Source organism: Harpegnathos saltator, unplaced genomic scaffold, assembly GCF_003227715.2.
Source record: "Harpegnathos saltator strain DR-91 unplaced genomic scaffold, Hsal_v8.6 scaffold275, whole genome shotgun sequence".
NCBI lineage: Eukaryota > Metazoa > Arthropoda > Insecta > Hymenoptera > Formicidae > Harpegnathos > Harpegnathos saltator.
In genome coordinates this window covers 600389-624407 of record NW_020230067.1, presented here as the reverse complement: position 1 = coordinate 624407, position 24019 = coordinate 600389, and the positions used below count along the sequence as shown (strand labels likewise).

The following is a 24019-nucleotide window of genomic DNA, read 5'->3' as shown; positions in this document are numbered from 1 at the left end:
CGTATGCTATGAGAAGAAACAATATACCTTATTTTCAAGAGTTTGAAATCGTCCTCTCACTATAACAGACGTTCCAGGTCTTGTTTTACTTGGAGTAGGTAAAATTTTTCCACTTAAGCAGGTCTTACTTCTGACGAACTTTGGAGTTTCGGACGAAGTTGATGAATGTGTTTTAGATCTTGTTTGCGATATGGTTGAGTATGCGGGCCTATTTGTGTCGAATGTCATAGGGCTTTTATCTATGTGAATAGAGGATGAATTTGCTGTGGAATTTCGAGTATCCTTATTATCTGATTTATCACCAATTTCATGTTTATTCATTTGACAGTTGACTTGTTTTATTTTTTCTGAAGTATTCTGGATACTATCTTTTTTTACCCTAACGTTAATTTCGTTTTTCCCCAATACTGTGTTACTTTTATTATACAATAATCTTGTATCCGGATTTTTTCCCTCCGTCTTGCCGTCTTTAGCATTCACGACATTAGTATCTTTTTGTATAAGTTCACAGTCAATGCTCGATTCTAGCTGAACGTTTTTATCACTTTTATACGCTTGTTCTTGTTTCTCCACTGATAAATTAGAATCAGCCAGCTTCGTAATATTGCCGTGTACAGAATCCTTTATATGTTTAGGAATGTTTCTTGAATCTACTTTATTTCTCGAATCATATGTTATACTTTCGTTTAATGTCCTACGATCTTCGAGATTCGTTTTTGATTGTACCGATTGTTTCACGAGAATTTTGTTGAGTGCTTTTGTCGATACAGATCTCTCCTTATTCGTTGTTTGATTTCCTATTTTATCTATACCATTTTTACGCCTCTCTTTAATATCAGAGGAACAATTTTTACAGACATTGTTTTTACTATCTTTTAATAATTTATGAAGTAATTCTTCCTTAACATTATTAACCTTGTTGTCTGTTACAATCGTTTTACATTCACATATGATTTGTTCAACTGGACTTTTACAAATAGATTCGGTTGGACTTGCTCTCTGTAAGGGACTAGTAGATTTTGGAATTATTGTAGAATTCCATATTCGGCAAGGGGAAGTTTTTCTAACTTCCCAAGCTAAAGGAGTTCGTCTTAATGGTGGTGGCGAATTTTCATATGCCCATTTAACTCTAAACCATTCTATTAAATTATGAAAATCGCGCGTATAATTCTCTAAAACTAAGATAACTTCTTTACACTCAGAAATATTTTCATCCTCTTCACATGTTTGATAAATTCCATCGACTGCTCTTTGTAAATTCCCAAATAGAAATGCCCAATATCGTGCCTGTAATTCTATACAAACATCATATACTTAAAAGTTGGATAAATTATAATTATAAAAAATATTAATATAAGCGACAATTTGTTTAATAACTGTTTCATAAAAGAGATCTGTCAAACTCATATGATTTGATCAACTTTAAATGAATATAAACTTACCAGATTTTTTGTCACGACCTGTAGAAGCAGATCTTACTCTTGTTGCTGGTTTCATAGATCGCTTTGTTGAACCTAACTGAGCTTGCCTTGGTACACTGGGTGGTTTTTTTGTAATCTTTTCTGTATTATTTGTACCAACTGGTACATTAAAAGCTATCAAGTTTCTAGCAGTACGACCTTCTTCCTGAATGAGTAATCTAACATCTGCCATTTTTTCAGAAATATCTGAAATAATGATTGATCTACAAGGAGGGTTGATGTATAAAATTTCTAAATTGTCAAATATATAGTTACTTTACGTGTTCCAAGGTACTTTATAAAAATTTAGAAATAAAATAAAAGTAAATTAGCTCGTATTTTAAACATTTACCTGCAATCTACGACCTACAATAACATCATCGGTTTGAGGTTATAGTATTGAAATAAATAGATGCGCATAATGCATGAAACTAAAAGAAGCAGTGACGCCAACAATAATTGATGAGACGATGCATTTTATGACAATACTGGCGATCTACGCTCCTTTTAATAACATCAATCGCTACTGTTTTGTCGGATACCGTGCGATTCATTGCTACTATTTATACAGATATATTATGTACTACATGACCTACCTATCTGACACGTTAATAATTACAGAACCTCGCGGGACAATTGCTCATACGCATTCCTCGCACGATTACGCTCATTGAGTGACATTCATGGCACTTGAGGAATGATACGTTACATTTTATCCTGAATTAGATGTCAGACGCAACACAAGTAAACACAAGCGATAATGATGAATTCACACTGTGTCCATGTCCAATAGACAGGCCGCATGGACTTTATTTTCCCCATAGTAGATAAAGACGGAAGTCTATTCGATCGGCCATTAGATTATGCGATTGAAAAAACAAAATTATTTCATTATCGTTAAGTTATATCTGGAAACAAAGAGTTCTTTAAATATGCTATTAGAGTGTGTTATTCGGTAATAAAATGCATCTCTTCAACACGCCGTGGAATCGTGCCGTTGAAAAATAAAGACCCGTCCGATTTGACGTTGAGTCGTACTACGAGTTTAAATTGTCAATGGGAGTGATGGCGACTCGCACCAGAAACTTCAAATTTTCTTAGGAAAACATCGAATTCTTCACTTGATATCTAAAAATACGATTAAGACAATTCAAATTTAATAAAAATGAATTCGCGTCTCATCATAGGTCTGTTTTTTATCGCTGAACTAGTGTACACTCAGGAAACATAAAGAGAAATAGATATTCATTTAGGAGTTAGTGAAAGGGAGAGAAGAAGAGAACAAGTGTAAATTAGTATAGCCAGTTCAGCAATAGAAAACAAACCCCGTTTTGTAAGATCCCCTTTTTTAAAATATATGTTACTTTCGTTTACACGGCAAAGTGTTCTGCAAAGTGTTCATATCAAGTGTCACAATCAGCTGATCCTTGACAGACGCGTTGTCGTCGCCATCTTGCCGCTTACAGCGCTTACCGGAAATACTTATGTGTATCATCCATGTCGGAAACGTGGCAGCAAACGGGGCGCTGTTGGCACTTCTTCGCGTGTTATTTTGCGGTCGCCGACTCTTTCGCCGTATGGAGTGATCGAGTGATACGAGTCGTATTGCGGTGAATAGGCGAGGATAACAAATACAGAAACGTAAAACACTGCCCACGCTATAATGTAAGTTTTACGAAGCTTTCATTCGTTTAGAATCTTTACATTTGAATGAAATGAATATATATTTTCTCACAAAATTAAAAACTGCCAAAACTACTTGGTAATATAATTAAGAAGCTGATTTTTCAAGTTTTCACTTGCAATAAGATATTATAGCAGTAAAAAATTGACTAATTAATTCTTTATATATTTAGAAACGCATTAGTAAAAACATATAATAGAAACTACAGGAATCTTCAAATAGAGCAAACTATTTATATAGTAGTATTACTATCACAGAAATAAATGAAAATTCTTACTTAAAATGAATTAATGATAGTTGTAATTATTACATTTAAATGAAACAATTATACTATAATTCCAAATGTTTATTTATTGTCAGAGTCTCAGATACTGATATAAAATTATAAGATGTACACTAAAACAAACTGATATTGAACTAATACAAAGTATATTCCATAACAAAATCTAATAATAAAATAATTAATAGAAAAATATTTCAACCTTTTATAGAATGAAGTGGCATATTTTGCTCGCAGCTGTTGCTGTATTATTTACAGCTGGATATGCGGAGGAAGAAGAGGCTGCTAGGTTATTAGTCTCTAAACAAATACTTAACAAATATCTAGTAGAAAATATGGATATAGTTATTAAGGTAACAAGAGAAAGATATACATGTATTCTATATACAATATTTCAAATGTCTGTCGAATGTTACTGAAATATATACCTTTTACAGTATACTATTTACAATATTGGCAATGTGGCTGCATTTGAGGTTGAGATCACAGACAATTCATTCCACCCAGATCATTTCACTCACGTGAGCGGCGAAGTGAATGCCAGGATAGATCGTGTACCCCCTTACACAAATGTAAGCCATACAGTTGTTGTGAGACCACGCAAGTTTGGATTCTTTAACTTTACCTCAGCCGAGGTCTTATACCGCCGCAAAGAGGATGCTCCTAGACTGCAGGTAGCTGTAAGTAGTGAACCAGGCGAAGGACTTATTGTGGCATACAGAGATTATGACAAACAATTCTCATCTCACGTAGTAAGTATGAACAATCGGAAGACTAATCATAGAAAAGAAATATTTTTCAAAATCACATGTCCGATGCTTATTACGACAATGTTTCGTCATATGCAGTCATATCATGTTGCGTTACAGATCGACTGGGCTGCTTTCGCTGTGATGACTCTACCTCCACTAGCTATTCCGTTCGCTCTGTGGTATTCAAGCAAGAGTAAATACGAGAAACTACTGAAAAATACAAAGAAACACTGATGCTGTACTCTAAGATACATCTAGGTCATTTTTCTGTTTTCACATACTATTGTAGGGAACACGACTGTTCTGCTAACATACATCTACTTTTGTAATAAACATTATTTATGAAAGTATAAAGCATTACAATATCGAAAGATGCAAAAGACAAGTATTTCCCTACAGTAATGTGCGATATCACGCGCGCTGGACAACGGTAAGTCCTCTGCCATTTTTTATTGATGTAAACAAAAATATGACTTCTTGACTAGTAATTGTATATATTATAATAGAAACGAACTAGTGCATAAAAGAGAGAGTATACGTAATCATAATATTGTTAATGACCGGTTTAGTCGCGATCATATTTTATGCACGCGTTTACACATACACTTGCACACCACATATATACATACGTATGCACACACGCACAATTACACAATTACACGAATCATACTGTGCAGCATTATTAAATATTACTAAATATACACTGGGATGCATCATATCGTGCCGCGTCAGGGGAAGTACTTCTCCGGCGGATCCCATCTACTGCGCACTTTCTCCATGCTTTCTTCTCTAACGGATCCGCTTCCCCTGACGCGGCACGATATGATGCACTCCAGTATATATATGACATATGTACATACTCGCTTTATCGCTTTGAACGCAAAGATCATCTGGTTCAAACAGTCAGTCAATAGCACTATCTGTTTATCACGTCTATCATGAATCATTGTAACAATTTTTCAAAGTTAATACCGTAGTGAACTCTTTAAGAAGTGTCTTCGTCGACCATCCGAGATCTGTGAATTCTATTTTATATACCCTTTTCCATGCTTCTTCTATCGTATGGTACTGAAACCACGCGGGTCACCGTAGACTGTTCTCTCACCAAATTGACTACGTTCGAACGCCGAGAACGGGCTCGGCGGCGTAGAGTGCGTAGATCGCGGGCTGGACGTGCTGAAGGTAGTCGACGTACTTGTACACGGGACACCGCCGCCTTTTCTCATCATCAATGGAGACCTGTCGGCTGCGAAAAGAATAAAATGAGTAAAACATAACAAAGTGTTTCATAAAGAGAGAAAGAAGGAGAGAAGATAGAAAGAAACCTTGTGAATTAAATATATCATACCGAAGATGCTTCTATTCCTGACAGTCAAGTTCATATTCGCCACCTTGTTCTTCCATACTGAAAAAATACAGAAGCCATATGTTAATAATGTTAATGTTCTACAACCATCAAATGTATCGAAGAACTGCTCAGAAGCCAAATTGATCAACTTGTAAATGTCTGTTTCAATCAATTCAGTTTCTGCTTCAGTTTCTATTTCAACTTCAAGTTTTGGAAAGCGAAATGCTGACTGTGTACTCTGGTACTAAAAATTCGAAATTTACACAAAATAGAATTAATCTGTTCTGCTTCTGAGAGGTTTAATGAAATTCGGTCTTACCATAGAAAATCGTAATCGCGATGACGAAGAAGGTTCCCAATGTATATCTATGGAAATATATGTAATCCACCCATTGTATTCCATATAGAGGAATAAAGTTGCTGTACCTCGACATACGTATGTAAAGCTAGAAGCAATCGAAGCAATGCCATGATGATAATTATTCACGATGTTTGTTGAAGACGCCTATTTAGATCACTTACAGATATGTTTTGCTTAGTCAGGTCATTTGCGACGAACACTTTTTGCCCCTGAATCTCATCCTGACTACGTATCAAACGTAGTTTATATTGTATCACAGATTTGGAAATGTACTGCTGCCAGGTGATGGTTATACCCTCGGGTATATCGATCTAATCGGGAACACGGTAGCGCGTGACTTAAAGGAATTCCAGAACTGAATATAATTGAATGAAATATACGCGACCTACCGTGAGATGCTCCAATACCGACGGCAATCCATACACCTCGAATGTCGCAGTAGGCGCAGCTTGATTTTGAGTGACGACGAACGTAACTTCTTTGACATTGACATACATAGGTGGCAAGTAAATGAGTTCCAACGCTGTCGATTCGATGTCCCGGCTCTGGGCTTTGATTTGAATGCGACTCACCAGTGTGCTGGTGGTTATAGACGGAGAGATCATCGGTATAATGTCGCAATAATAAAAGCCTGTGGCAACGAAGAGAAGAAAATTATTACGAGCAACTTGTTTTACGACTTACTCATAACACAGTTCTCGAATTACGTTGGGACACATTGCTCAGATTACGTCTGAAGAAAAGGACGGGAAAACGAACATGTTAACCGCATGCGTGACGTTATACAGACCTGTTACAATGTCGAATCTTTGCTTCACGAGAAATAGGTCTTTCACATTAAGCGACATGGTCGACGACACGAACTGAATGTTGCAAGTATAGGGAAATGCATTCAGCGCAAACGACGACAACGTCCGGCAGCCGCCCAGACCTCTCGCTAAGACGTTATTTTCCTTGATCTCTTCGTCCTTGCTTTTCAGCACCAACGGCACGTTAAATGTCTCCGTACCAGTGATATTTCTTCCTCTCAAAGGCACAATGGATACCTGCGTATAACGTTATTTTATAATAATGAATCGTATATTAGATATACAATCTGTATTATCAGGGTAATAAGACGATCACACATTTGTCGGTATCATTCAATCGCAATTACCCGCGAAATCGGTAGAATGTCAACTTCTATCTCGCTTTGCACGTGCGTGGCAAGACTATGCTTCACGATGGCATATCCGGCACTTCGTGCGCGACCAATTCCTGTAATTGGGTCTATCAGTAGTACATCAGGAACAGAAGACTGCCAATATCCTGGATCTCCGTCGGATGAGAGAAGAGGCATCGAGAAGCACACTATATCGCCAACAGTTAGAGTGGTCTATAAAATATATTACAAATGTTACCGATTTCATTTTATACTCATACAAGTCGATATATAAAAGAAACTAACAAATAATAAAATAACAACGTGTAACTATTTACATAAAGAAGTCAATCTAAGTTTTTACTAATCTAACACAGAGCAATTAAACGCTTGGAGCAACTTAAACCTTTGTCTTGATCGATCAAACGCGCGAGAATACCTTCGTCGGAAACACAATATCGCCGATCATCATATGGACGTAATCGAACATTCCGTTCGGGTTCTTTTCGTTGTAAGCTTTCATAACTAGCTCGCCATTTTCCAGGAATTTAGCGGTGATGACATTGTCCGGACCCGTGACGAACAACGCTAAATCGACGCGGTTCAGCATAGCCTTGATGCTAGTCTCAGCCGCGTCGAATTTATTGCCGACATTGTCGTAATATTCGACTACGTAATCCAGTTCCATTCCTTTTGGCAGCATATTCAGCTCTTCGTCGTTTCGTATTCGCAAGTTGGATTTCAAAGACAACATCATATAGTGGATAGGTTTGACCTGTAACAGTTACAAGTTCTAAGAGACTTTTATCATTAAATACCCGAGAGATGAACACGTTCATCCTTTCGTTTTCAGGATACTGGAGAATATGTTCGAGTGAAAGAAGTCAGAAAGTCCAGGACGGAACATGTACCTCGACAACAAGCGTCATAGTTTGCTTGTTGTATGCTTCCGAACTCGTAATGGAAATGACCGTTCGGCCGAAGTTATCACCAGACTTCACGACTCCGCTCTTGTCGACGCTCACGTCAGTCTTCGTGACGGCTGTTAAGACGCGTGAATTCGCTGTCTCGTTACCATAAGCACTCGATAGGATCTTGTAGGTCGTCGTAGCGTGTTTATCGCGGTTCGTCCGCAGCTGCAAGACGGAGTTCGGTGACATGAATATCGGCGAGGCGTCCCACGAAGACGGCGGATTGATCAGTCGCAGCTCCTCAAAGATTTCGATCTTCACAAACGTGGTGTAGATGACGTCGTTCTTGCAGCCGGACAACATATTGCAGGGCATGGTGACGTTCAAGTAGATCGTCGCCAAACCCGGCCTGAGCGCCTTCGCTCTCAGCGATACTTGATTCTGGTACCTAATATTGATCCCGGTGCCTTCGTACATGTTGTGCAAAGTCAGTAAGCTGAGGTCGCTCGACGACCATGTGAAACTCAGCGGTAGTTGCATGGAACCGATGATGAGCGGCGTGAGATAGTCGGGTATGCCGAAGGCCCAGATGGGAAACATGGCGCCCGCTTTCACCCTGTCCACAGGAGTCGAGATCTTCACGTCCTCGAGGTGTAGTACGTGTATATCTGCTTGATCCTGCGAGTAGACTACTTTGTTGCCGCGGGCATCAAAGCCGACGGCTTGCACATACACCTTCGTCTTACCCGCCGACCTGCCCTCGAAGATGCCGTTGCAGTCGATGTGCAACACGTTGCCGCTCTCGGTCGAAAACTCGACTTCAGCATTAGGTGGCCCACCGACTGTCTGCACCTGGTAGATGGTGCCAATGAGGATTGTCAAGTTACGCGGTTGTACCCGCAGCGGTAAGAACACCTGCACGGTGACCGGGTCGCTCCGTATGCCGCCTTTCCTCATGAAAGTCACTCGACTTTCACCTTCTGACACGCCGTGGATCTTGTAGAGAATCCGCTCATACGGCGCTGAACCTTGTTCGTTCACAGGCAACTGCTTGATCTCGATATGCTTGTTGTCGGTGTCCACGTGGAAGGCCAACGCGCTCTGCGATGGCAGCCTCACCAGGTGACCATTCGTATCGTACAACCTGAGTGCTGCTGTCACGCATTTGCCTCTCTCGATCTTGCTTACGGTGTCCACCTCGATCATGGCGAGCTGTTGCACTTCAACGGCCACCTCCGCCGGCTTAGATGGCAGACACAGGTCCACTAACGTCATATGTAGTATACCCGGTTTCCTAGGGATCACACTGACCGTTCGTGTCGTGTCCAAGTACCGGATGTCGGCGATCTCGTCTGAGCTCAGCACGAATTCATAGTAACCGGAACCTTGGCTGACTTGCAAGTAGGATATGCTTGTCGGGTCGTTTAAGATCATCAGTTTATCCGGATGGACGATGGTGTCGTTCACTAGGGTCGCCTCCAAGGAAGCTTCTATCAGCGGAGTCTCCAGTATGCCCTTTTTGTTCTCGATCGGAAATGGCGGCCACTCCGGTGTGATTTTTAGCCGGTTGAGGATATGTTTCTGATAACCAGTGGCGGTCGCAAAGACCTTGAGAGTACCGTAGTATCTCTTGAAGACAACGTTCTGATAATGACTCTTCGGCAAGATCACATTCATGTCGGTGTATGTCTGCTCTATCGTTTTGGACGGTGCTTCGACGAAGCCGCTGTTCGATGGCTCCAAGTGCCATTCTATACTCAGACTCGTAACGTTGTCGAAACGTCTACCGTCTTCGTCCTTGACGACTACCGAGATCTTCAGGTGCTTGCCGCTGTGCGCGATGATCTTGTCTGTGTTTGGGCTGATCGGGCATTTCTTACTGTCCTTGAACTCAGGCTGCAGGTACATATATCTCGGCTTACCGCAAGTCACCTCGATCGTTTCTGACGCGCGATTATGCTTGCAGTTGGGAAATAGAGGCACATTCGACACCGTGTACGTTAGCGTGCTTTTGCCTAAGGCCTTGCAGATCACCTTGAAGACTGTCCAATCGAATGATCCAACATTCGATGGGTCCTCGTCCAATACTTGAACGATCTCCTCATTGGACAAGTGTATCTCCCGCAAATAATCTCGAGACCTGTTGGTCCACGGTAGCGGCCCGCCCTTGAACACCACGTTCCGCGAGGAGCCCAACGCAAGTAAAGTTTCTTTGTTTTCCAGGTATATCGCCACGAGCGGCTCGTACGCTGACAAGGTAACGTTATCCATCAGATACCGATAGGCATTATTCTCGTTCACGTTGTAAGCTACGGTGATGTCGGATTTGCCGACACAACAGTGATTGGTGACCGTTATTATGGCACAAGCGGCTCCAACTGGTTGCACGTCTTTGTTGTAATCCTGCACGAAATTCCCGCCCGGTATGTGCACGTCGAAGTGGACATCTTCGCAATCGCTGAAGGGTATCTCCTTGACGTCCGAGCCGTTGACCAGTCTGCCGTATAACGCGACATGTAGGTGAATTTGTTCTCCCACAGCCGCCTCCATGTTGTACTCGATGATCTTCAGCTTCGAGGGCGGCAGCACATAGATCTTGGCGATGTCCTTGTTATATTGATTCCTCGCCATCGCGACGACCACCTCGGCCGAGCCTGCCGACAGAATTCTGATACCACCGTTCTGGGAGACGGCCACTATCGATGGTTGTCTACTAGACCAAACGTACGAGCCGTCTCCACCGTTCGACTTCAATGTTATATCAAATCTGAAACGGAAATGCAACGGTAAATCGCAGCAGGAGGCGGAATCTATTTGCCGTAACTTTTACGATTTTTAGAATTTTCGACTTTTTAATATCTCGTTACTTGCGTTTTCACGATCGTATTATGCGGTTGAAAACCAATATGAAAAAAAGTAACAGTTCACGCGTTTGATAACATAAAAACCGGCTCATAAATCTCCTCTAATATAGATGATGATACAAATAATAATGATACTAATAATGATACAAATATGGCCGTAGCAAAGATCTCTGAAAATGTATAAAAAATATGACATAGAAAAATAATCACCTAGATTTGTTAGCAGCGTCCCATGGGATAGCCAAGACGCGAGGATGAACTTTCACCGGTTCGTGTATCAGTAATTCAGCCGTCGTGAAAAGCTGTGGCATAGACGTGATTCTTCTGCCGCGTTCGTCAATTATACCGCGCAATGTTGCTTCTACAGTCATCGTTCCGCAGGTAATCGGCACTCCAACAACGTAAGTGCCATTTTGCGTTATCAATCTAGGCTTGAAATATTGTTCGTCTATCTTCATGAAGACATCCACACCTTCTCCGATATAGAATTTATGGTCCTTGCTACGAGTAATATATACATTGCGATGTAACAAGAATTATGTAAATATAGGGAAAACGAGGAATAAATTATACGATAAGCAGCATTACAAGATAACATGCATACCTATCATACAGTTCAACGACGATCTCATGAGTGTGACCTAACACCAATCCCCAATTTCTATTCGGCAGAACCGAAAGAGACATCTTGACTACTTCGTGTACGTTAACTGTGGCGGAAGGTAGAATAACCGAATATTCTTCGCGAACATTTTTATCGTGTAAAAACACCTTCGTACGTCCCATTTTACGAGCATATGCGAGATCGTAATTATTATCGATTTCAAGTATATCAGAATTCTCAGCCTTTAGATAATATTGGCTCAAAGGCAGGCTAATTTCTTCTAACCGTCCTTGACGAGTCTGAGAATGTAGAAGCTTATGTAAGTGCATGAATGACAAGCATAAAATGACGAGCACAAAATGGCAAGAATAAAATACACAATTAAGAGTAGAGGAAATGATAAACAAAATATATAATTAAAAATCATGAAAATGTAATAGCTCTAACTAAAAATTATGAAAATTTAATGAAAAAACACTGATGCAAATATCAAATAGAATGATATGCAGTTTTCTTTTCCTTTCTTGATCTTTTGATTACTGGATCATTTCCTGATGACCTAAATTCCTGATGATAATAGCACATGATTAATTTATTAAATCAAACTTACATGCATTATCTTGTATTTGAAACTGTCATAAGCCATTATTGTTATTTCTGGTGGTATAATAATTAAGTTAGCAATAACAATTAATTCAAGTTCTATGGGTGGAACATGCCTGTATTCTGAGTGTGGCAATTTGACAGATACCTACAATAGAATTTTTTCATAAAAAAATTATTCGCAGAAATTATTAATGTATAAAAGATATTTAGAGACATTAACGTTACTTAATATGTTATTTAGTCTTATTAAAATATAAATTTACCTTAGCTGTACCAGTCCTGATGCCTTCTATAAGAACAATATGACCCCTTTTACCAATACTGTCCAAAGCAGCCACACTAATAGGTCGTTCATACTGTGACTCTTCATAAGTCATGAAACGCAATACCTTACTTGTAGATTTAGTATCAGATGGTATACGTTTATCAGCATCACCAATTTTCCATAGAAATTCTATACCAGCTAAAGTTGTAAACTGGTTTCCTGTGTAATTATTTACATATCTATACAAAGTTGGTTCCAAAGTATAGCTATATGTTTAAAGAACTAAATCTATTTCTTTTATATAGTAAACATACTTAAATATATATATTACCTTGTTCATCATATGCTCGTACTTCAAATGCTTCAGGTATATCCTCAATATATAATTCTCTTGTAGTAGTAGTAAGATTTAAGGAAAAAATCGCATCTACTATGACATCACATCGTAAAAAGTAACCAGTATTGATATCCTCAGCTAATACAATAGCAGTATTCCTTGTTGGTTCTCTTGTTATAGTTTGAATTAATACTGCTGAGGAGCATGTTCTTTCAAAATTTTCATTTACAGGAATCAATTGTATGATGTCCGAACGAGAAGAAGACCTAGAAGAAATTTGAAAGAAGATATAGAAAATTATTACTACTTAAATTCAGGACAAATGTAAGCAAAAACCTATATAATTTATATCATTATAATCTAATTAAAAGTACTCAAGTACTGCAAGCACTGATCAACATTAAATGTGGATATCATTGAGACATACATAGACACGGTAAAGGTTATGGTAATACCGGTAGTATACTTTGTAATGAAAAAGTCAGTTTTCACTATGTACAAATGTGGTAATGCATTTATATAACTTCATCTTATTACGATTTAGCAATAATGTATCATAACGTGATAGTTTTATGTGATAAACAATAATAATTACCATTTGTAACAGCCATCATCCGTTACTTCTAGCGTGAAATTTACAGCAAAATTATTGAATACAGGTAGTAAAACTCGAGGTACATTTAATTTGTGTGCCGTAGATATTGTTATTATACAAATTATAACAAGGAAATTGATGAACAACATGATTCCAAATCTCAAAGTTCTCGACTCGAATAGATTGGCCCATATGTGTTCGGTCATAGACATAACAATAAGTGCTCGTTTTCTTGCAACTTTCGGAACGCATCTCGATTCGAGAAGAATGGTTGCGTTCAGAAAACAAATCGCTCACTGAGCGCTTAGGCCCGGTTCCACAACTTACTGTAAATGAAGTTTAACTCGTTAATCCTAGTTTAGAAAATTGCGAAAAATTGCATTCCACAACTGCCTTAAACCATGTTTAACTTTGATTTCTCACAGTTAAAGTTAAACCCAAAACTTTGGGCGTTTAATGAATTTAAACGAAGTTTAACACTGCAGTACCATCAATATGAGAAAAAAATTTATGACTATCCCGGTTTTGGAGTTCAGTTGACAAATATTTTGAACGTTTGAACACCAAAGAGATATGGCTTTAGAATACATATTATCTTCATCTAAAGATGAAGATTTTGAAAACCTAATTTATCGACGGACAAGAAATATAAGAATAAAGTCAGCGGCACACGGTGCTTGTTTTCGTGCTGGATTAAGCTAAGACTCTATGCATGCGGTGAGCTCCGGCAAACGGCTGCGGTGACCAATCAGGAGACAGACGCATGCCGGAGCTTGCCGCAACCGGACTTGCGCCTCCCTCCTGATTGGTCACCGCAGCATTTGCCGCAGCTCACCGCATGCATGGAGTCTTAGCTTTACTTGCTGGATGAAATTTATGCGTTCTGATTGGTGCATTTCCATCCATCTTCGGAAATGTACCAATCACAACGCAATATTTTCATCCAGCAAGCAATCCAGCATGAAAACAAGCACCGTGTGCCGTTGGCTTTAACTATTGGTCCTTATACCTCGTCTACAATAGAAATCATAAGGCTCGTCTACATTAGCTGTAAGAGTAAGGCTGTAAGGTTGCAAGACACGAAATGAAATATTTTCATTCGCTGACAGCTTAAGTTACTGCCTTACAGCCTTACTCTTACAGCTAATGTAGACGAGCCTTAAGGGCCATCACACGTAGAAAAATTTTAACCGTAACCGTAAGGTTGTAAGAAAACTGACCAATCACAGTCGATTATTATAACGTCACAAAAGAAAGGATCGACTGTGATTGGTCAGTTTTCTTACAACCTTACGGTTACGGTTAAAATTTTTCGACGTGTGATGGCCTTTATGTAGATGGACTATAGGCTACGTTCCGAATTTCACTATCAATATTGAAAATATATAGTTTGTGTCATGTATGCTATAGATTTTCAGCGCTGGTAGTGAATATCAGAACGCAGTCACATGGTCTGTTCTTTTTAGCTGCACTACTGAACTGGTGCAATAAGTTAAAGTGAAAAAAAATATAGTTGTCTCATTCTAACTTATTGCACTAGTTCCGCAGTGCAGCTAAAAAGAACAGACCAACACTTTCCGACAGAAAGTTCCCGCGCTACTTATAATTTGTTTTGTTTCTCACAACCGTTATATTTATTGATCAATCTATTTTGACGTTTTCTTTGCATAGTTGTCAAAAAATTATTATCTGAATTTTACAATCAGGCTTCCTAGAATTATTTAGAAATTATATTTTATAATGCCAATCTATCAAAGTAGCTAATCATACAACTCTGGCGCTTCTACTCTCTTCATGTATTCTCGAGGTGAATGTAGTTGCTCAAAAAGTAAACTTAAATTGAATCAATGAAATAACGTTAGTAACGAACAATAATCAGTTGATTGTATTTGGAGTGTAACGTGATACAATGGATAGTAATAGTGAGGTAAGAATTATTAATAGTTAGAAAAGATAATGTGATGTCGAGTGACTATGTATTAATTAACAATTAATATATATTTACTAGCAACAGGGGTCATCATTTTCGCATAATGACTCAGTCTTTGAGACCTCAAATCATCATAATGTGGAAATGCGACATTTATCAAAGGCTATCATGGAGACAGATCAGGAACATATTGCGCTTACTAAGGAAATAATAAGTTTTTTGTCCAAGATAAACCTTGAAATTAAGACATTACCTAATGATATAAAAGAAGGTTTAGACAGAGTGGCTTCTATTATGAAGGTTGAGAAGGTTCTTGAATTTGATGAGACAGCTATGTGTGTAACTAAAGAACGTAGGATTATAGAGGAGAAAGCTCGACAGCAAGAAGAGAAGAAACTGTTCCGAAGGTATAATGAAATACATAGAACACTTACAAGATTGTTGAAGAAATTAAGTTATCTGGAAAACTCAACTCATTCGCTTGAGAACACAACCATCACTTGCAAGAATGATGATTTATACTGTAACATGATGTTTTTGTCTGCAAAATTGAAAGAATATCAGGAAACTGAAAAAAGATTAGAATCTGACTTAACTGATATGGAGGTTGAGGAGATTTATCCTGAAAAGATAATAGAAAAATATAAACTATATTTGGAATTGTTGGGTAACCTAGCTAACATTAAGCAATTTTTGGATCCATATCGTGATTTACCACCTAATTTAGCAGGAGCTAAATTAATGCTGGAAAACAAAAGAAAAGAATTTGAGCAGTTAGAAAGACAAATATTTGGAAGGATGAATGATTGAATATGGGCTTCAATTGTACCTTAAATATATCAATAAAACGTTCTATTTTCTCAAGTATTATCGACAATTGTTAGTAATAATTTGAGTTACAAGTAACATTATATAATTTGAGTTACAAATAAAATTATATAATTTGAGTAACAAATAAAATTCTATAATTTGAGTTACAAATAAAATTCTATATTTAAGAGACACTTATACATACACATATATTCATATGGTTTTAAAAACCATATTTTGATTTTGTTTGTTCTCATGCCATTCTATTTTGAGACCACTGATTTTTTAATTCCAGTAATTTGATGCTTCTTGGATTGAGAGTTGATTCCACAATTCTGCATAGAAACTGGCCTTTGTACAGGTTCTTCTGTTAATGCCTTTACCAGCCACTCTCTTTCGTCTGGTTTTATATCCTCTCCATTTATCTCAATTATGTTTGCTTCGTCAATTTCTCTATCTTTACGTTTTACACCTCGTCTTCCACAGAGGTATTCAATGGCCTTCTCATCAAATGCTATATTACCTTCTGTATCAATGTTATATTCCTGCTCAGGAACAGGTAACTTCGGGCCAACCTCTGCTTTATTTTTCAATAAAATTTCTTTAGACAAATTAATAACATCACTTATTAATGTTTTATTTGAACTGTTTAGTTGGCTATTTGTTGAAATAATGGAACCAGTATAGGGAGAGTTGCATGATGTATCATTTTGTACATGCTTTGTGAGTTTAGTTTTTTCATCATTCAATTTACCAGTGAAATTACCTGAATTTCTGCTAAGAAGAAAAGAGGAAAGCGCGATACACGGCTATTAGAGCGAGCGGGACACCTATAGAGACAGCGCGGTGTCTCTATAGCTATCTCACTCATATGCCCTGCATTCAAGCATAGAGTGAATGAGACAGCTATTGGAGACACCATTAACCGTATCACGTCTGGTAATGCTTTCTCTCTCGATCGTGCGACGTGCGATAAGAATGCAACGTCTCCCACCACTTCTTCGTTTCTCTCGCGCTGTACAGTACGCCCATATGCGTATATGCCTGTCATCGCTTTCGATTGTTTTACAGGCGTATACGACATCGCCGAGGGACACCTGTGCTGCGATTCTGTAACTCGTTATTGGAGTTAACGACACTTTCGTTATCGTTGCGCAGCTTTTGTATACCGTAGAAAAGCTGCGCAACAATAACGAAACTGTCGTTAACTCCAATAACGAGTTACAGAATCGCACCACTGCACCACGATTCTGTAATTCGTTATTGGAGTTAACGACAGTTTCGTTATTGTTGCGCAGCTTTTCTACGGTATACAAAAGCTGCGCAACGATAACGAAAGTGTCGTTAACTCCAATAACGAGTTACAGAATCGCACCACTGATCTGCTCTACCTATATAGAAAACCTATATTTGTCTCACTTTAACTTATTGCACCAGTTCAACAGTGCAGCTACAAAGAACAGACCACATACCTGCCTCTGAAGGCTGTAACGTAAGCTGTCAGCGAATGAAAATATTTCATTTCGTGTCTTGCAACCTTACAGCCTTACTCTTACAGCTAATGTAGACGAGCCTTTAGTGTACATACTTTTTGCGCATTATTGACTGTAAGCGCTACTAATACCACGTCACTCAATAAGTTCGTAGGATGACATATAAATGGCGCTACTATTGACAAATCCATATGATTTTTAGGAAGTATTAACCTTCAAATGATACGTGTCAAAATTTCATGACAATCGAACGTTTAGTTCACAAGTTAACCCAGTGGCACACGGTGCTTGTTTTCGTGCTGGATTGCTTGCTAGATGAAAATACTGCGTTCTGATTGGTACATTTCTGAAGATGGATGGAAATGCACCAATCAGAACGCAGTATTTTTATCCAGCACGAAAACAAGCACCGTGTGTCACTGGCTTTATACCTTGTCTACAATAGAAGTCATAGAGTCGTAAGTCGTACAAATTGACCAATCGCGGTCGATTATTTTTCTCTTACCGGGCTATGATTGGTCAATTTCTACGACTTACGACTCTATGACTTCTATTGTAGACGAGGTATACAGTGGTTTTAGCACAACGTCGACTCGTTTAGTAACGCGTCGACGATTCAGCGGGCTGTTTGGAGCTGTTTCAGCACAATAAAAAGGATTTTTTGATGCGGTATGTGACAATGGATGAAACATGGATCCACCACTCCAGAGTCAAATCGGCAGGGAAAGCTCCAGGGAAAGAGATTTGGCTCCAATGAAGAAGTGATTGCCGAAACTAAAGCGTTGCTAAAACGAGTCGACGTCGTGCGTCACTAAAACCATTGTAACTTGTGAACTAAACGTCCGATTGTCATGAAATTTTGACACGTATCATTTGAAGGTTAGTACTTCCTAAAAATCATATGGATTTGTCAATAGTAGTGCCATTTATATGTCATCCTACAAACTTATTGAGTGATGTGTTATGTTAGGAATTGGAAAAGGACAACTCCGACGACGGCGACGTCGTTTCTTATTTAAAAATTTTCACATTGACACTATACATCGTAATATTTCTGATTCTAGAGTACGTAGAGCAAAAATAAAAATACTTTTATTATATAATTCGATCCCAAGCTATCGATTAAACCTAATGTAAAATCAACCCATTTAGCCGTCGTTATTGAGATTCGATATCGGCGATGTTTTCTAACTAGACGCGTCGCATATAGAGGAGGGTGGTCCATTTTAATCGATAATCGGAAATATTTCGTCAGATAAGCCAGATCGCGAAAAAATTTCAAACAAAAGTTGTAGGGTTCAAAGGGGGATATCTGACGGTGACCTTAGCTTGACCTTGGAGTGTCGTTTGAAGGTCACGTAAAGGTCAACTTTAAAATCCTAAATAGAACTCCCCACTTTTTATTGCATATTTTTATAGCCCTTGTCGAGACGTTTTCAAAATACTACCTACTTTTGTCTTTTGCATAAGCTGTTCTCAAGATATGAAACTTCAAAATTGACATACCGTCGGCATTCGCATTACTCGATGTACACCGCGGGGAGGTTGCTCGGTCGGATTTGTACATAATAGTTTATTTCTTTAGTTTACTTACGTTACTTTCCTTCGGGAATCACTCGATGCCACTTTCCCTTATCGATGGATAGGTCAGGATGGTCCAATTTGGCCACCAAGATCACCCGACCTTACTCCTCCGGATTTTTATCTGCGGGGATTTTTGAAAGACGTAGTGTTTCGTCCACCACCAACGACGCGGGAGGATATGATGGATCGCATCAGAAATGCGTGTCGAGTGATTCCAGCAAACGTTCTTTTGCAACTCGTCGAAAGTTTCGAAAAGCGAGTTCTAGATGTGCCGAGCTGTCGATGACGGCGTTTTCAAATATTTATGATGAATGAGCTCCCCTCCCCCTCCCCCCACATACATACATACAAACAAAATCGGCCCTTTTTAGGGCTACTATGATGTACAAATCTAACCAAGCAACTTTTCCGCGGTGTACATCGGGTAATGCGAATACCGGCGGTATGTCAATTTTGAAGCTTCTTATCTTGGGAATGGCTTACGCAAAAGACAAAAGTAGATAGTGTTTTGAAAATGTCTCGACAAAGGCTACAAGAATATGTAATAGAAAATGCAAGATTCTATTTAGGATTTTAAAGTTGACCTTTACGTGATCTTTAAACAACAATCCAAGGTCAAGCCAAGGTCATCGTCAGCTGTCCCCCTCTGAACCCTACAACTTTTGTTTGAAATATTTTTCGCGATCTGGCTTATCTGACGAAATATTTCCGATTATCGATTAAAATGGACCACCCTGTAGATACACGGTCCGCTTCACTGTTGCTGCGCGTGAACTTGGCGCGAGACATGATCGTGTTTCTTGATAGCCGTATATCGTCGCGGTTGATTAGTGCAAATAGGACGATAACATATTGCAGTATCTTTGTAAATACATTTATTGTCACATGACTCTCTAATATATACTACATTATACTAATATTAGCTCATATCTAATATGTATATAATAGAAATGCGTGTATATAAGCGAATGATATTTATCAAAACTTACAATTATCACGTGGGTACAGAAATTAATAAATACATATAATATATACAAACGCTTTACAGGGTAATTTCTATGGCCCAACGCATTTATTTACTTTACCGTTTTTTATATAATATATTACATAATACCTTAAATGTTTGAGTATTAACATTTACTTCGTTTATAATTTTTATCAGCAATGTAATTTACTAGGTGCGCAACTAAGTTTCCGCTAAATTTTTTTGATTAATGAAAAATGGAAAATTTCAAGAGAAATACAAAAATGGTTTATTCAAAGTATCGTCCCTCGCTAGCTACACATTTTTGCCATCTCTGTGGCAATACATGAACACCGCGACGATAAAACGACGATAAAACGACGCGTCTTTGAACCGAAACCATTCATCCAACCAATTTTGTACTTCTTCGAAATTGGCCAAGTATTGCCCAGCCAAACCATGCGCCATCGACCGGAACAAGTGATAATCGGAAGGGGCCAGATCTGGCGAATACGGCGGGTGCGGTAGCAGATCCCATTTCAGCGTTTTGATGGTGTCCTGGACGATGGAAGTGCGATGGCACGGAGCGTTGTCGTGCTGCAATATCACTCGTTCGTGTCTCGTGTCCCATTCTGGTCGTTTTTCGAGCAATACATGGTTCAAATTGATCAGTTGTTGTCGATAGCGATGCCCATTCACAGTTTCGCCCGGCTTCTTTCCAGTAGCTTATAGTACACGATTCTTTTCTAGTCCCACCAAACGCAAAGCATTGTCTTCTTTCCGAAGCGATTTGGCCGTGCCGTCGATATTGATGCTCCGCCAGGTGAAAGCCACGATTTTTTGCGTTTGGGATTCTCAAAATATATCCACTTCTCATCGCCAGTAACCATTCGATGGAAACTCTTTCTTTCATGCCGCCAAAAAAGCAAAATTTCGGAAGTGGCTCTTCAATTTTCCATCTGTCTCTCACAAGTAAAGGTACCCAACTGTCACTCACCGCTTTTGATGAAACTTTGCCCACTTATAGAGTTACGGAAAATAATCGACACGTATTTTTTTTTCATCTGCGGAGAAGCAGTTTTAAGGGTGGAAACTATCCCTTATTTATATAGTGTTTCCGCGTTAGAAGTGCTATCTTGTTGTTTATTCGAAAGGCTGAAAAGTTTCATGGGATTTTTGGGGTCGCTAAATTCGAATCTGACGTGAAAATTCAAAAATACAAAATGGCGGATCAAATATGGCGTCTATGTTTCGTGAGTGGGACCATTTTTTCCATGTAAATTAAAATGATGTCGACGAAAATTACGATTTTTTACATGTATAAGGGAAATCACATTGTTTTCACTATTTTTAGTATTACTGTTTGTCATTTGTTTTTATACGTACATATGAAATGTCTTCAGGCAACTTACATGGAATTTGCTGTTATTTCACCTAACATTAAATGAATCTATTGAGAATAAATGTTCCATATATCAGGTGTAGTAAAAAGAAATCCATTATTTTTGCATGAAATTGAAGGCTTTAATTACCATAGTTAGAATGATCCGATTTAGATCAAATATGCGCCGTTTTGTTCGATAACTTGTTGCCATTTTGAAGGTAATTTCATTATGACTCTCTCATAGAAGCCCTCGTCCCTATTGGCAAAAAATTGAGACAGTCGATTTTCACAAGCCTCTCTTGAAGCGAATTTTTCACCAGCAAAATTATTCGCCATGGACAGGAACAGATGGTAATCACTTGGTGCCAGGTCCGGACTATAAGGTGGATGCATAAGAACCTCCCAACCAAGCTCCCGGAGCTTCTGGCGAGTTACTATCGATGTGTGTGGCCTGGCGTTGTCCTGATGGAACACAATTCCTCTCCTATTGGCCAAAGCTGGCCGCTTCTGGGCGATTGCTTCCTTCAGATGGTCTAATTGTTGACAGTACAGTTCCGAGTTAAGAGTTTTGCCGTAGGGGAGCAGCTCATAGTAGATAATTCCCTGCCAATCCCACCAAACACACAGCAAAACCTTCCTGGTCGTCAATCCTGGCTTGGCCACCGTTTCCGCCGGCTCACCGCGATTCGACCACGACCGTTTTCGCTTGACGTTGTCGTAAGTGATCCACTTTTCATCACCAGTGACCAACCGCTTCAGAAATTGGTCGATTTTGTTGCGATTCAGCAGCGATTCGCAGATGGAACTTCGGTCCATGAGGTTTTTTTTCGTTAACTCGTGTGGCACCCATACATCGAGCTTCTTTTTGTATCCAGCCTTATTCAAATGGTTCCAAACGGTTTATTGTGCAATCTTTAGCTCTTGGGCAATCGAAACAGTGCTTACATGACGGTCGGACTCGACAATGTCCATGATTTTATCGATATTTTCGACAATTGGCCTTCCAGTGCGTGGTGCATCTTTGACATCGAAATTACCGGAACGGAATCGACGAAACCAAAATTGCGCGTGATTGGCTGTTACAGGCTGTATCAGGACCATAAACACTATTCACATTTTCAGCCGCCTGGCTTGCGTTTTCGCCTTTATCGAAGAAAAACTGTAAAATATGGCGTATTTTCTCTTTGCTAGTGTCCATCTTTGACGCGCGCTCAAACAAAACTGAGTCAACTAATCACAAAACTGTCAGAAAAGTTTTTTTAGTACGAAATCTCATCTTTCTAACACCATCTAGTGGAACCCGATCGGACTTATACAACGCGAGATACAGATAACTAAAGCCATCTATTGGAAAAATAATGGATTTCTTTTTACTACACCTGATATTTCAGTATTTCATTATTCATTGAGCGACCTTGAAAACCTAAAAAAATCGTAATTTTCGTCAACATCATTTTATTTTACATGGAAAAAATGGTCCCACTCACGAGACATAGACGTCATATTTGATCCGCTATTTTGTATTTTTGAATTTTCACGTCAGATTCGAATTTAACGACCCCAACAATCCTATGAAACCTTTCAGCCTTTCGAATAAACAACAAGATAGCACTTCTAATGCGAAAACACTCTATATAAATAAGGGGTAGTTTCCACCCTTAGAACTGCTTCTCCGCAGATAAAAAAAATACGTATCGATTATTTTCCATAGCTCTATAAGTGGGCAAAGTTTCATCAAAAGCGGTGAGTGACAGTTGAGTACCTTTACTTGTCCGTCAACTCATGCGGCACCCATTTTCCTTCCTTTTGAATTTTTCCCATAGCATGTAAACGTTTGGAAATACCTCGGCGAGTCATGTTTAATGCCTCCGCAAGTTGATCTTGTGTTTGCGTATCATCTTCATCCAACGCTTGCAGATCGGCGTCCTCAATTGTTTTTGGTCTTCCGGAGCGCTCCTTGTCCTCAGTGTCGAAATCGCCACTTCTGAAGCGTTCAAACCAATCTTCACAGGTAGTTTTCGATGGTGCATGTTCGCCGTAGGCCTCCTCAAGCAAACGACGTGCTTCAGCTGCACTTTTTCTCAAGTTAAAGCAGAAAAGCAAAGCTTCCCGCAAATGCTGTTTATTTGGCACAAAACTCGACATCTTCGTTGTTAGAAAAAATATTTTTGCGTTGCGATATGTATTGGTATTACGACTAGTTATTGTTAACAGATGTCCAAGCTAAAAAAACACAACTTCAGACATGTATGTCGACTACATGTGTCGTCAGCGCCATCCATGTGTGAAACCCGGAAACTTAGTTGCGCACCTAATAGTTTTGAGTTTTCTCAAAAACTGATCTATTTAAATAGGATAATACAGACGAATACCTTAATCAAAATATTTTCCTTCGTTTTCTATAATTTTTTCCCATCTTTCTGGCAAGAGATGCATTCCGCAATGATAAAGACTTCCCATTCCAGCTCCATCTCAGTATTCTCATTTTCAGCATTTGCTTCACTGATAACGCAACATGAAATCGAGCATTGTCGTGAAGATCACTTTGCATCACATCGTTTACTCGCAGTTGGTGATCGTTTTTGGTCCAATGCTCATTTCAATTCGTATAATTGTTATCGATAGCAATCAATAGTGACAATTTCA

The 24019-nt window shown here is 38.9% G+C and overlaps 4 protein-coding genes and 1 long non-coding RNA gene across 8 annotated transcripts in view; 2 read left to right on the top strand and 3 right to left on the bottom strand.

Moving 5' to 3' along the window:
* ssp3 (short spindle 3) overlaps positions 1-2926 on the bottom strand; it is a 52648-nt gene extending 49722 nt beyond the window's left edge. Inside the window, exons 1-4 of one of the 4 annotated variants that reach the window (XM_019840485.2) lie at positions 2825-2926; positions 2057-2588; positions 1443-1684; positions 28-1295 (exon numbers count right to left, since the gene is read on the bottom strand). In XM_019840485.2, coding sequence (XP_019696044.2) covers positions 28-1295; positions 1443-1653 — 1479 coding nt within the window. In that variant the 5' untranslated portion in view covers positions 1654-1684; positions 2057-2588; positions 2825-2926. The other 3 variants (XM_011137780.3, XM_011137782.3, XM_011137781.3) reach the window with 3 other exon arrangements.
* A 61-nt stretch (positions 2927-2987) lies between these two features.
* SsRbeta (signal sequence receptor beta) lies at positions 2988-4526 on the top strand. Its single transcript, XM_011137778.3, has 4 exons — positions 2988-3125; positions 3636-3777; positions 3862-4176; positions 4294-4526. The coding sequence occupies exons 2-4, from the start codon at positions 3637-3639 to the stop codon at positions 4408-4410; spliced, it is 573 nt and encodes a 190-aa protein (XP_011136080.1). The 5' UTR covers positions 2988-3125; position 3636; the 3' UTR covers positions 4411-4526.
* On the bottom strand, positions 4250-13464 carry Gp210 (nucleoporin 210). Its single transcript, XM_011137779.3, has 15 exons — positions 13209-13464; positions 12608-12879; positions 12275-12495; positions 12016-12156; positions 11406-11704; positions 11012-11302; positions 7938-10704; positions 7466-7801; positions 7042-7260; positions 6676-6931; positions 6275-6516; positions 6047-6196; positions 5844-5970; positions 5525-5581; positions 4250-5422 (listed from the first exon to the last, which is right to left on the bottom strand). The coding sequence occupies exons 1-15, from the start codon at positions 13418-13420 to the stop codon at positions 5232-5234; spliced, it is 5781 nt and encodes a 1926-aa protein (XP_011136081.1). The 5' UTR covers positions 13421-13464; the 3' UTR covers positions 4250-5231.
* A 1267-nt stretch (positions 13465-14731) lies between these two features.
* Positions 14732-16077, top strand: LOC105181173 (AUGMIN subunit 1). Its single transcript, XM_011137775.3, has 2 exons — positions 14732-15135; positions 15217-16077. Exons 1-2 carry the CDS (start codon positions 15118-15120, stop codon positions 15946-15948), a joined length of 750 nt encoding a protein of 249 aa, XP_011136077.1. The 5' UTR covers positions 14732-15117; the 3' UTR covers positions 15949-16077.
* Positions 16078-16153: 76 nt separating this feature from the next.
* On the bottom strand, positions 16154-16962 carry LOC105181182 (uncharacterized). Its single transcript, XR_003113008.1, has 2 exons — positions 16715-16962; positions 16154-16549 (listed from the first exon to the last, which is right to left on the bottom strand). It is a non-coding gene; the product is annotated as an uncharacterized LOC105181182 (long non-coding RNA).
* Positions 16963-24019: the final 7057 nt, after the last annotated feature.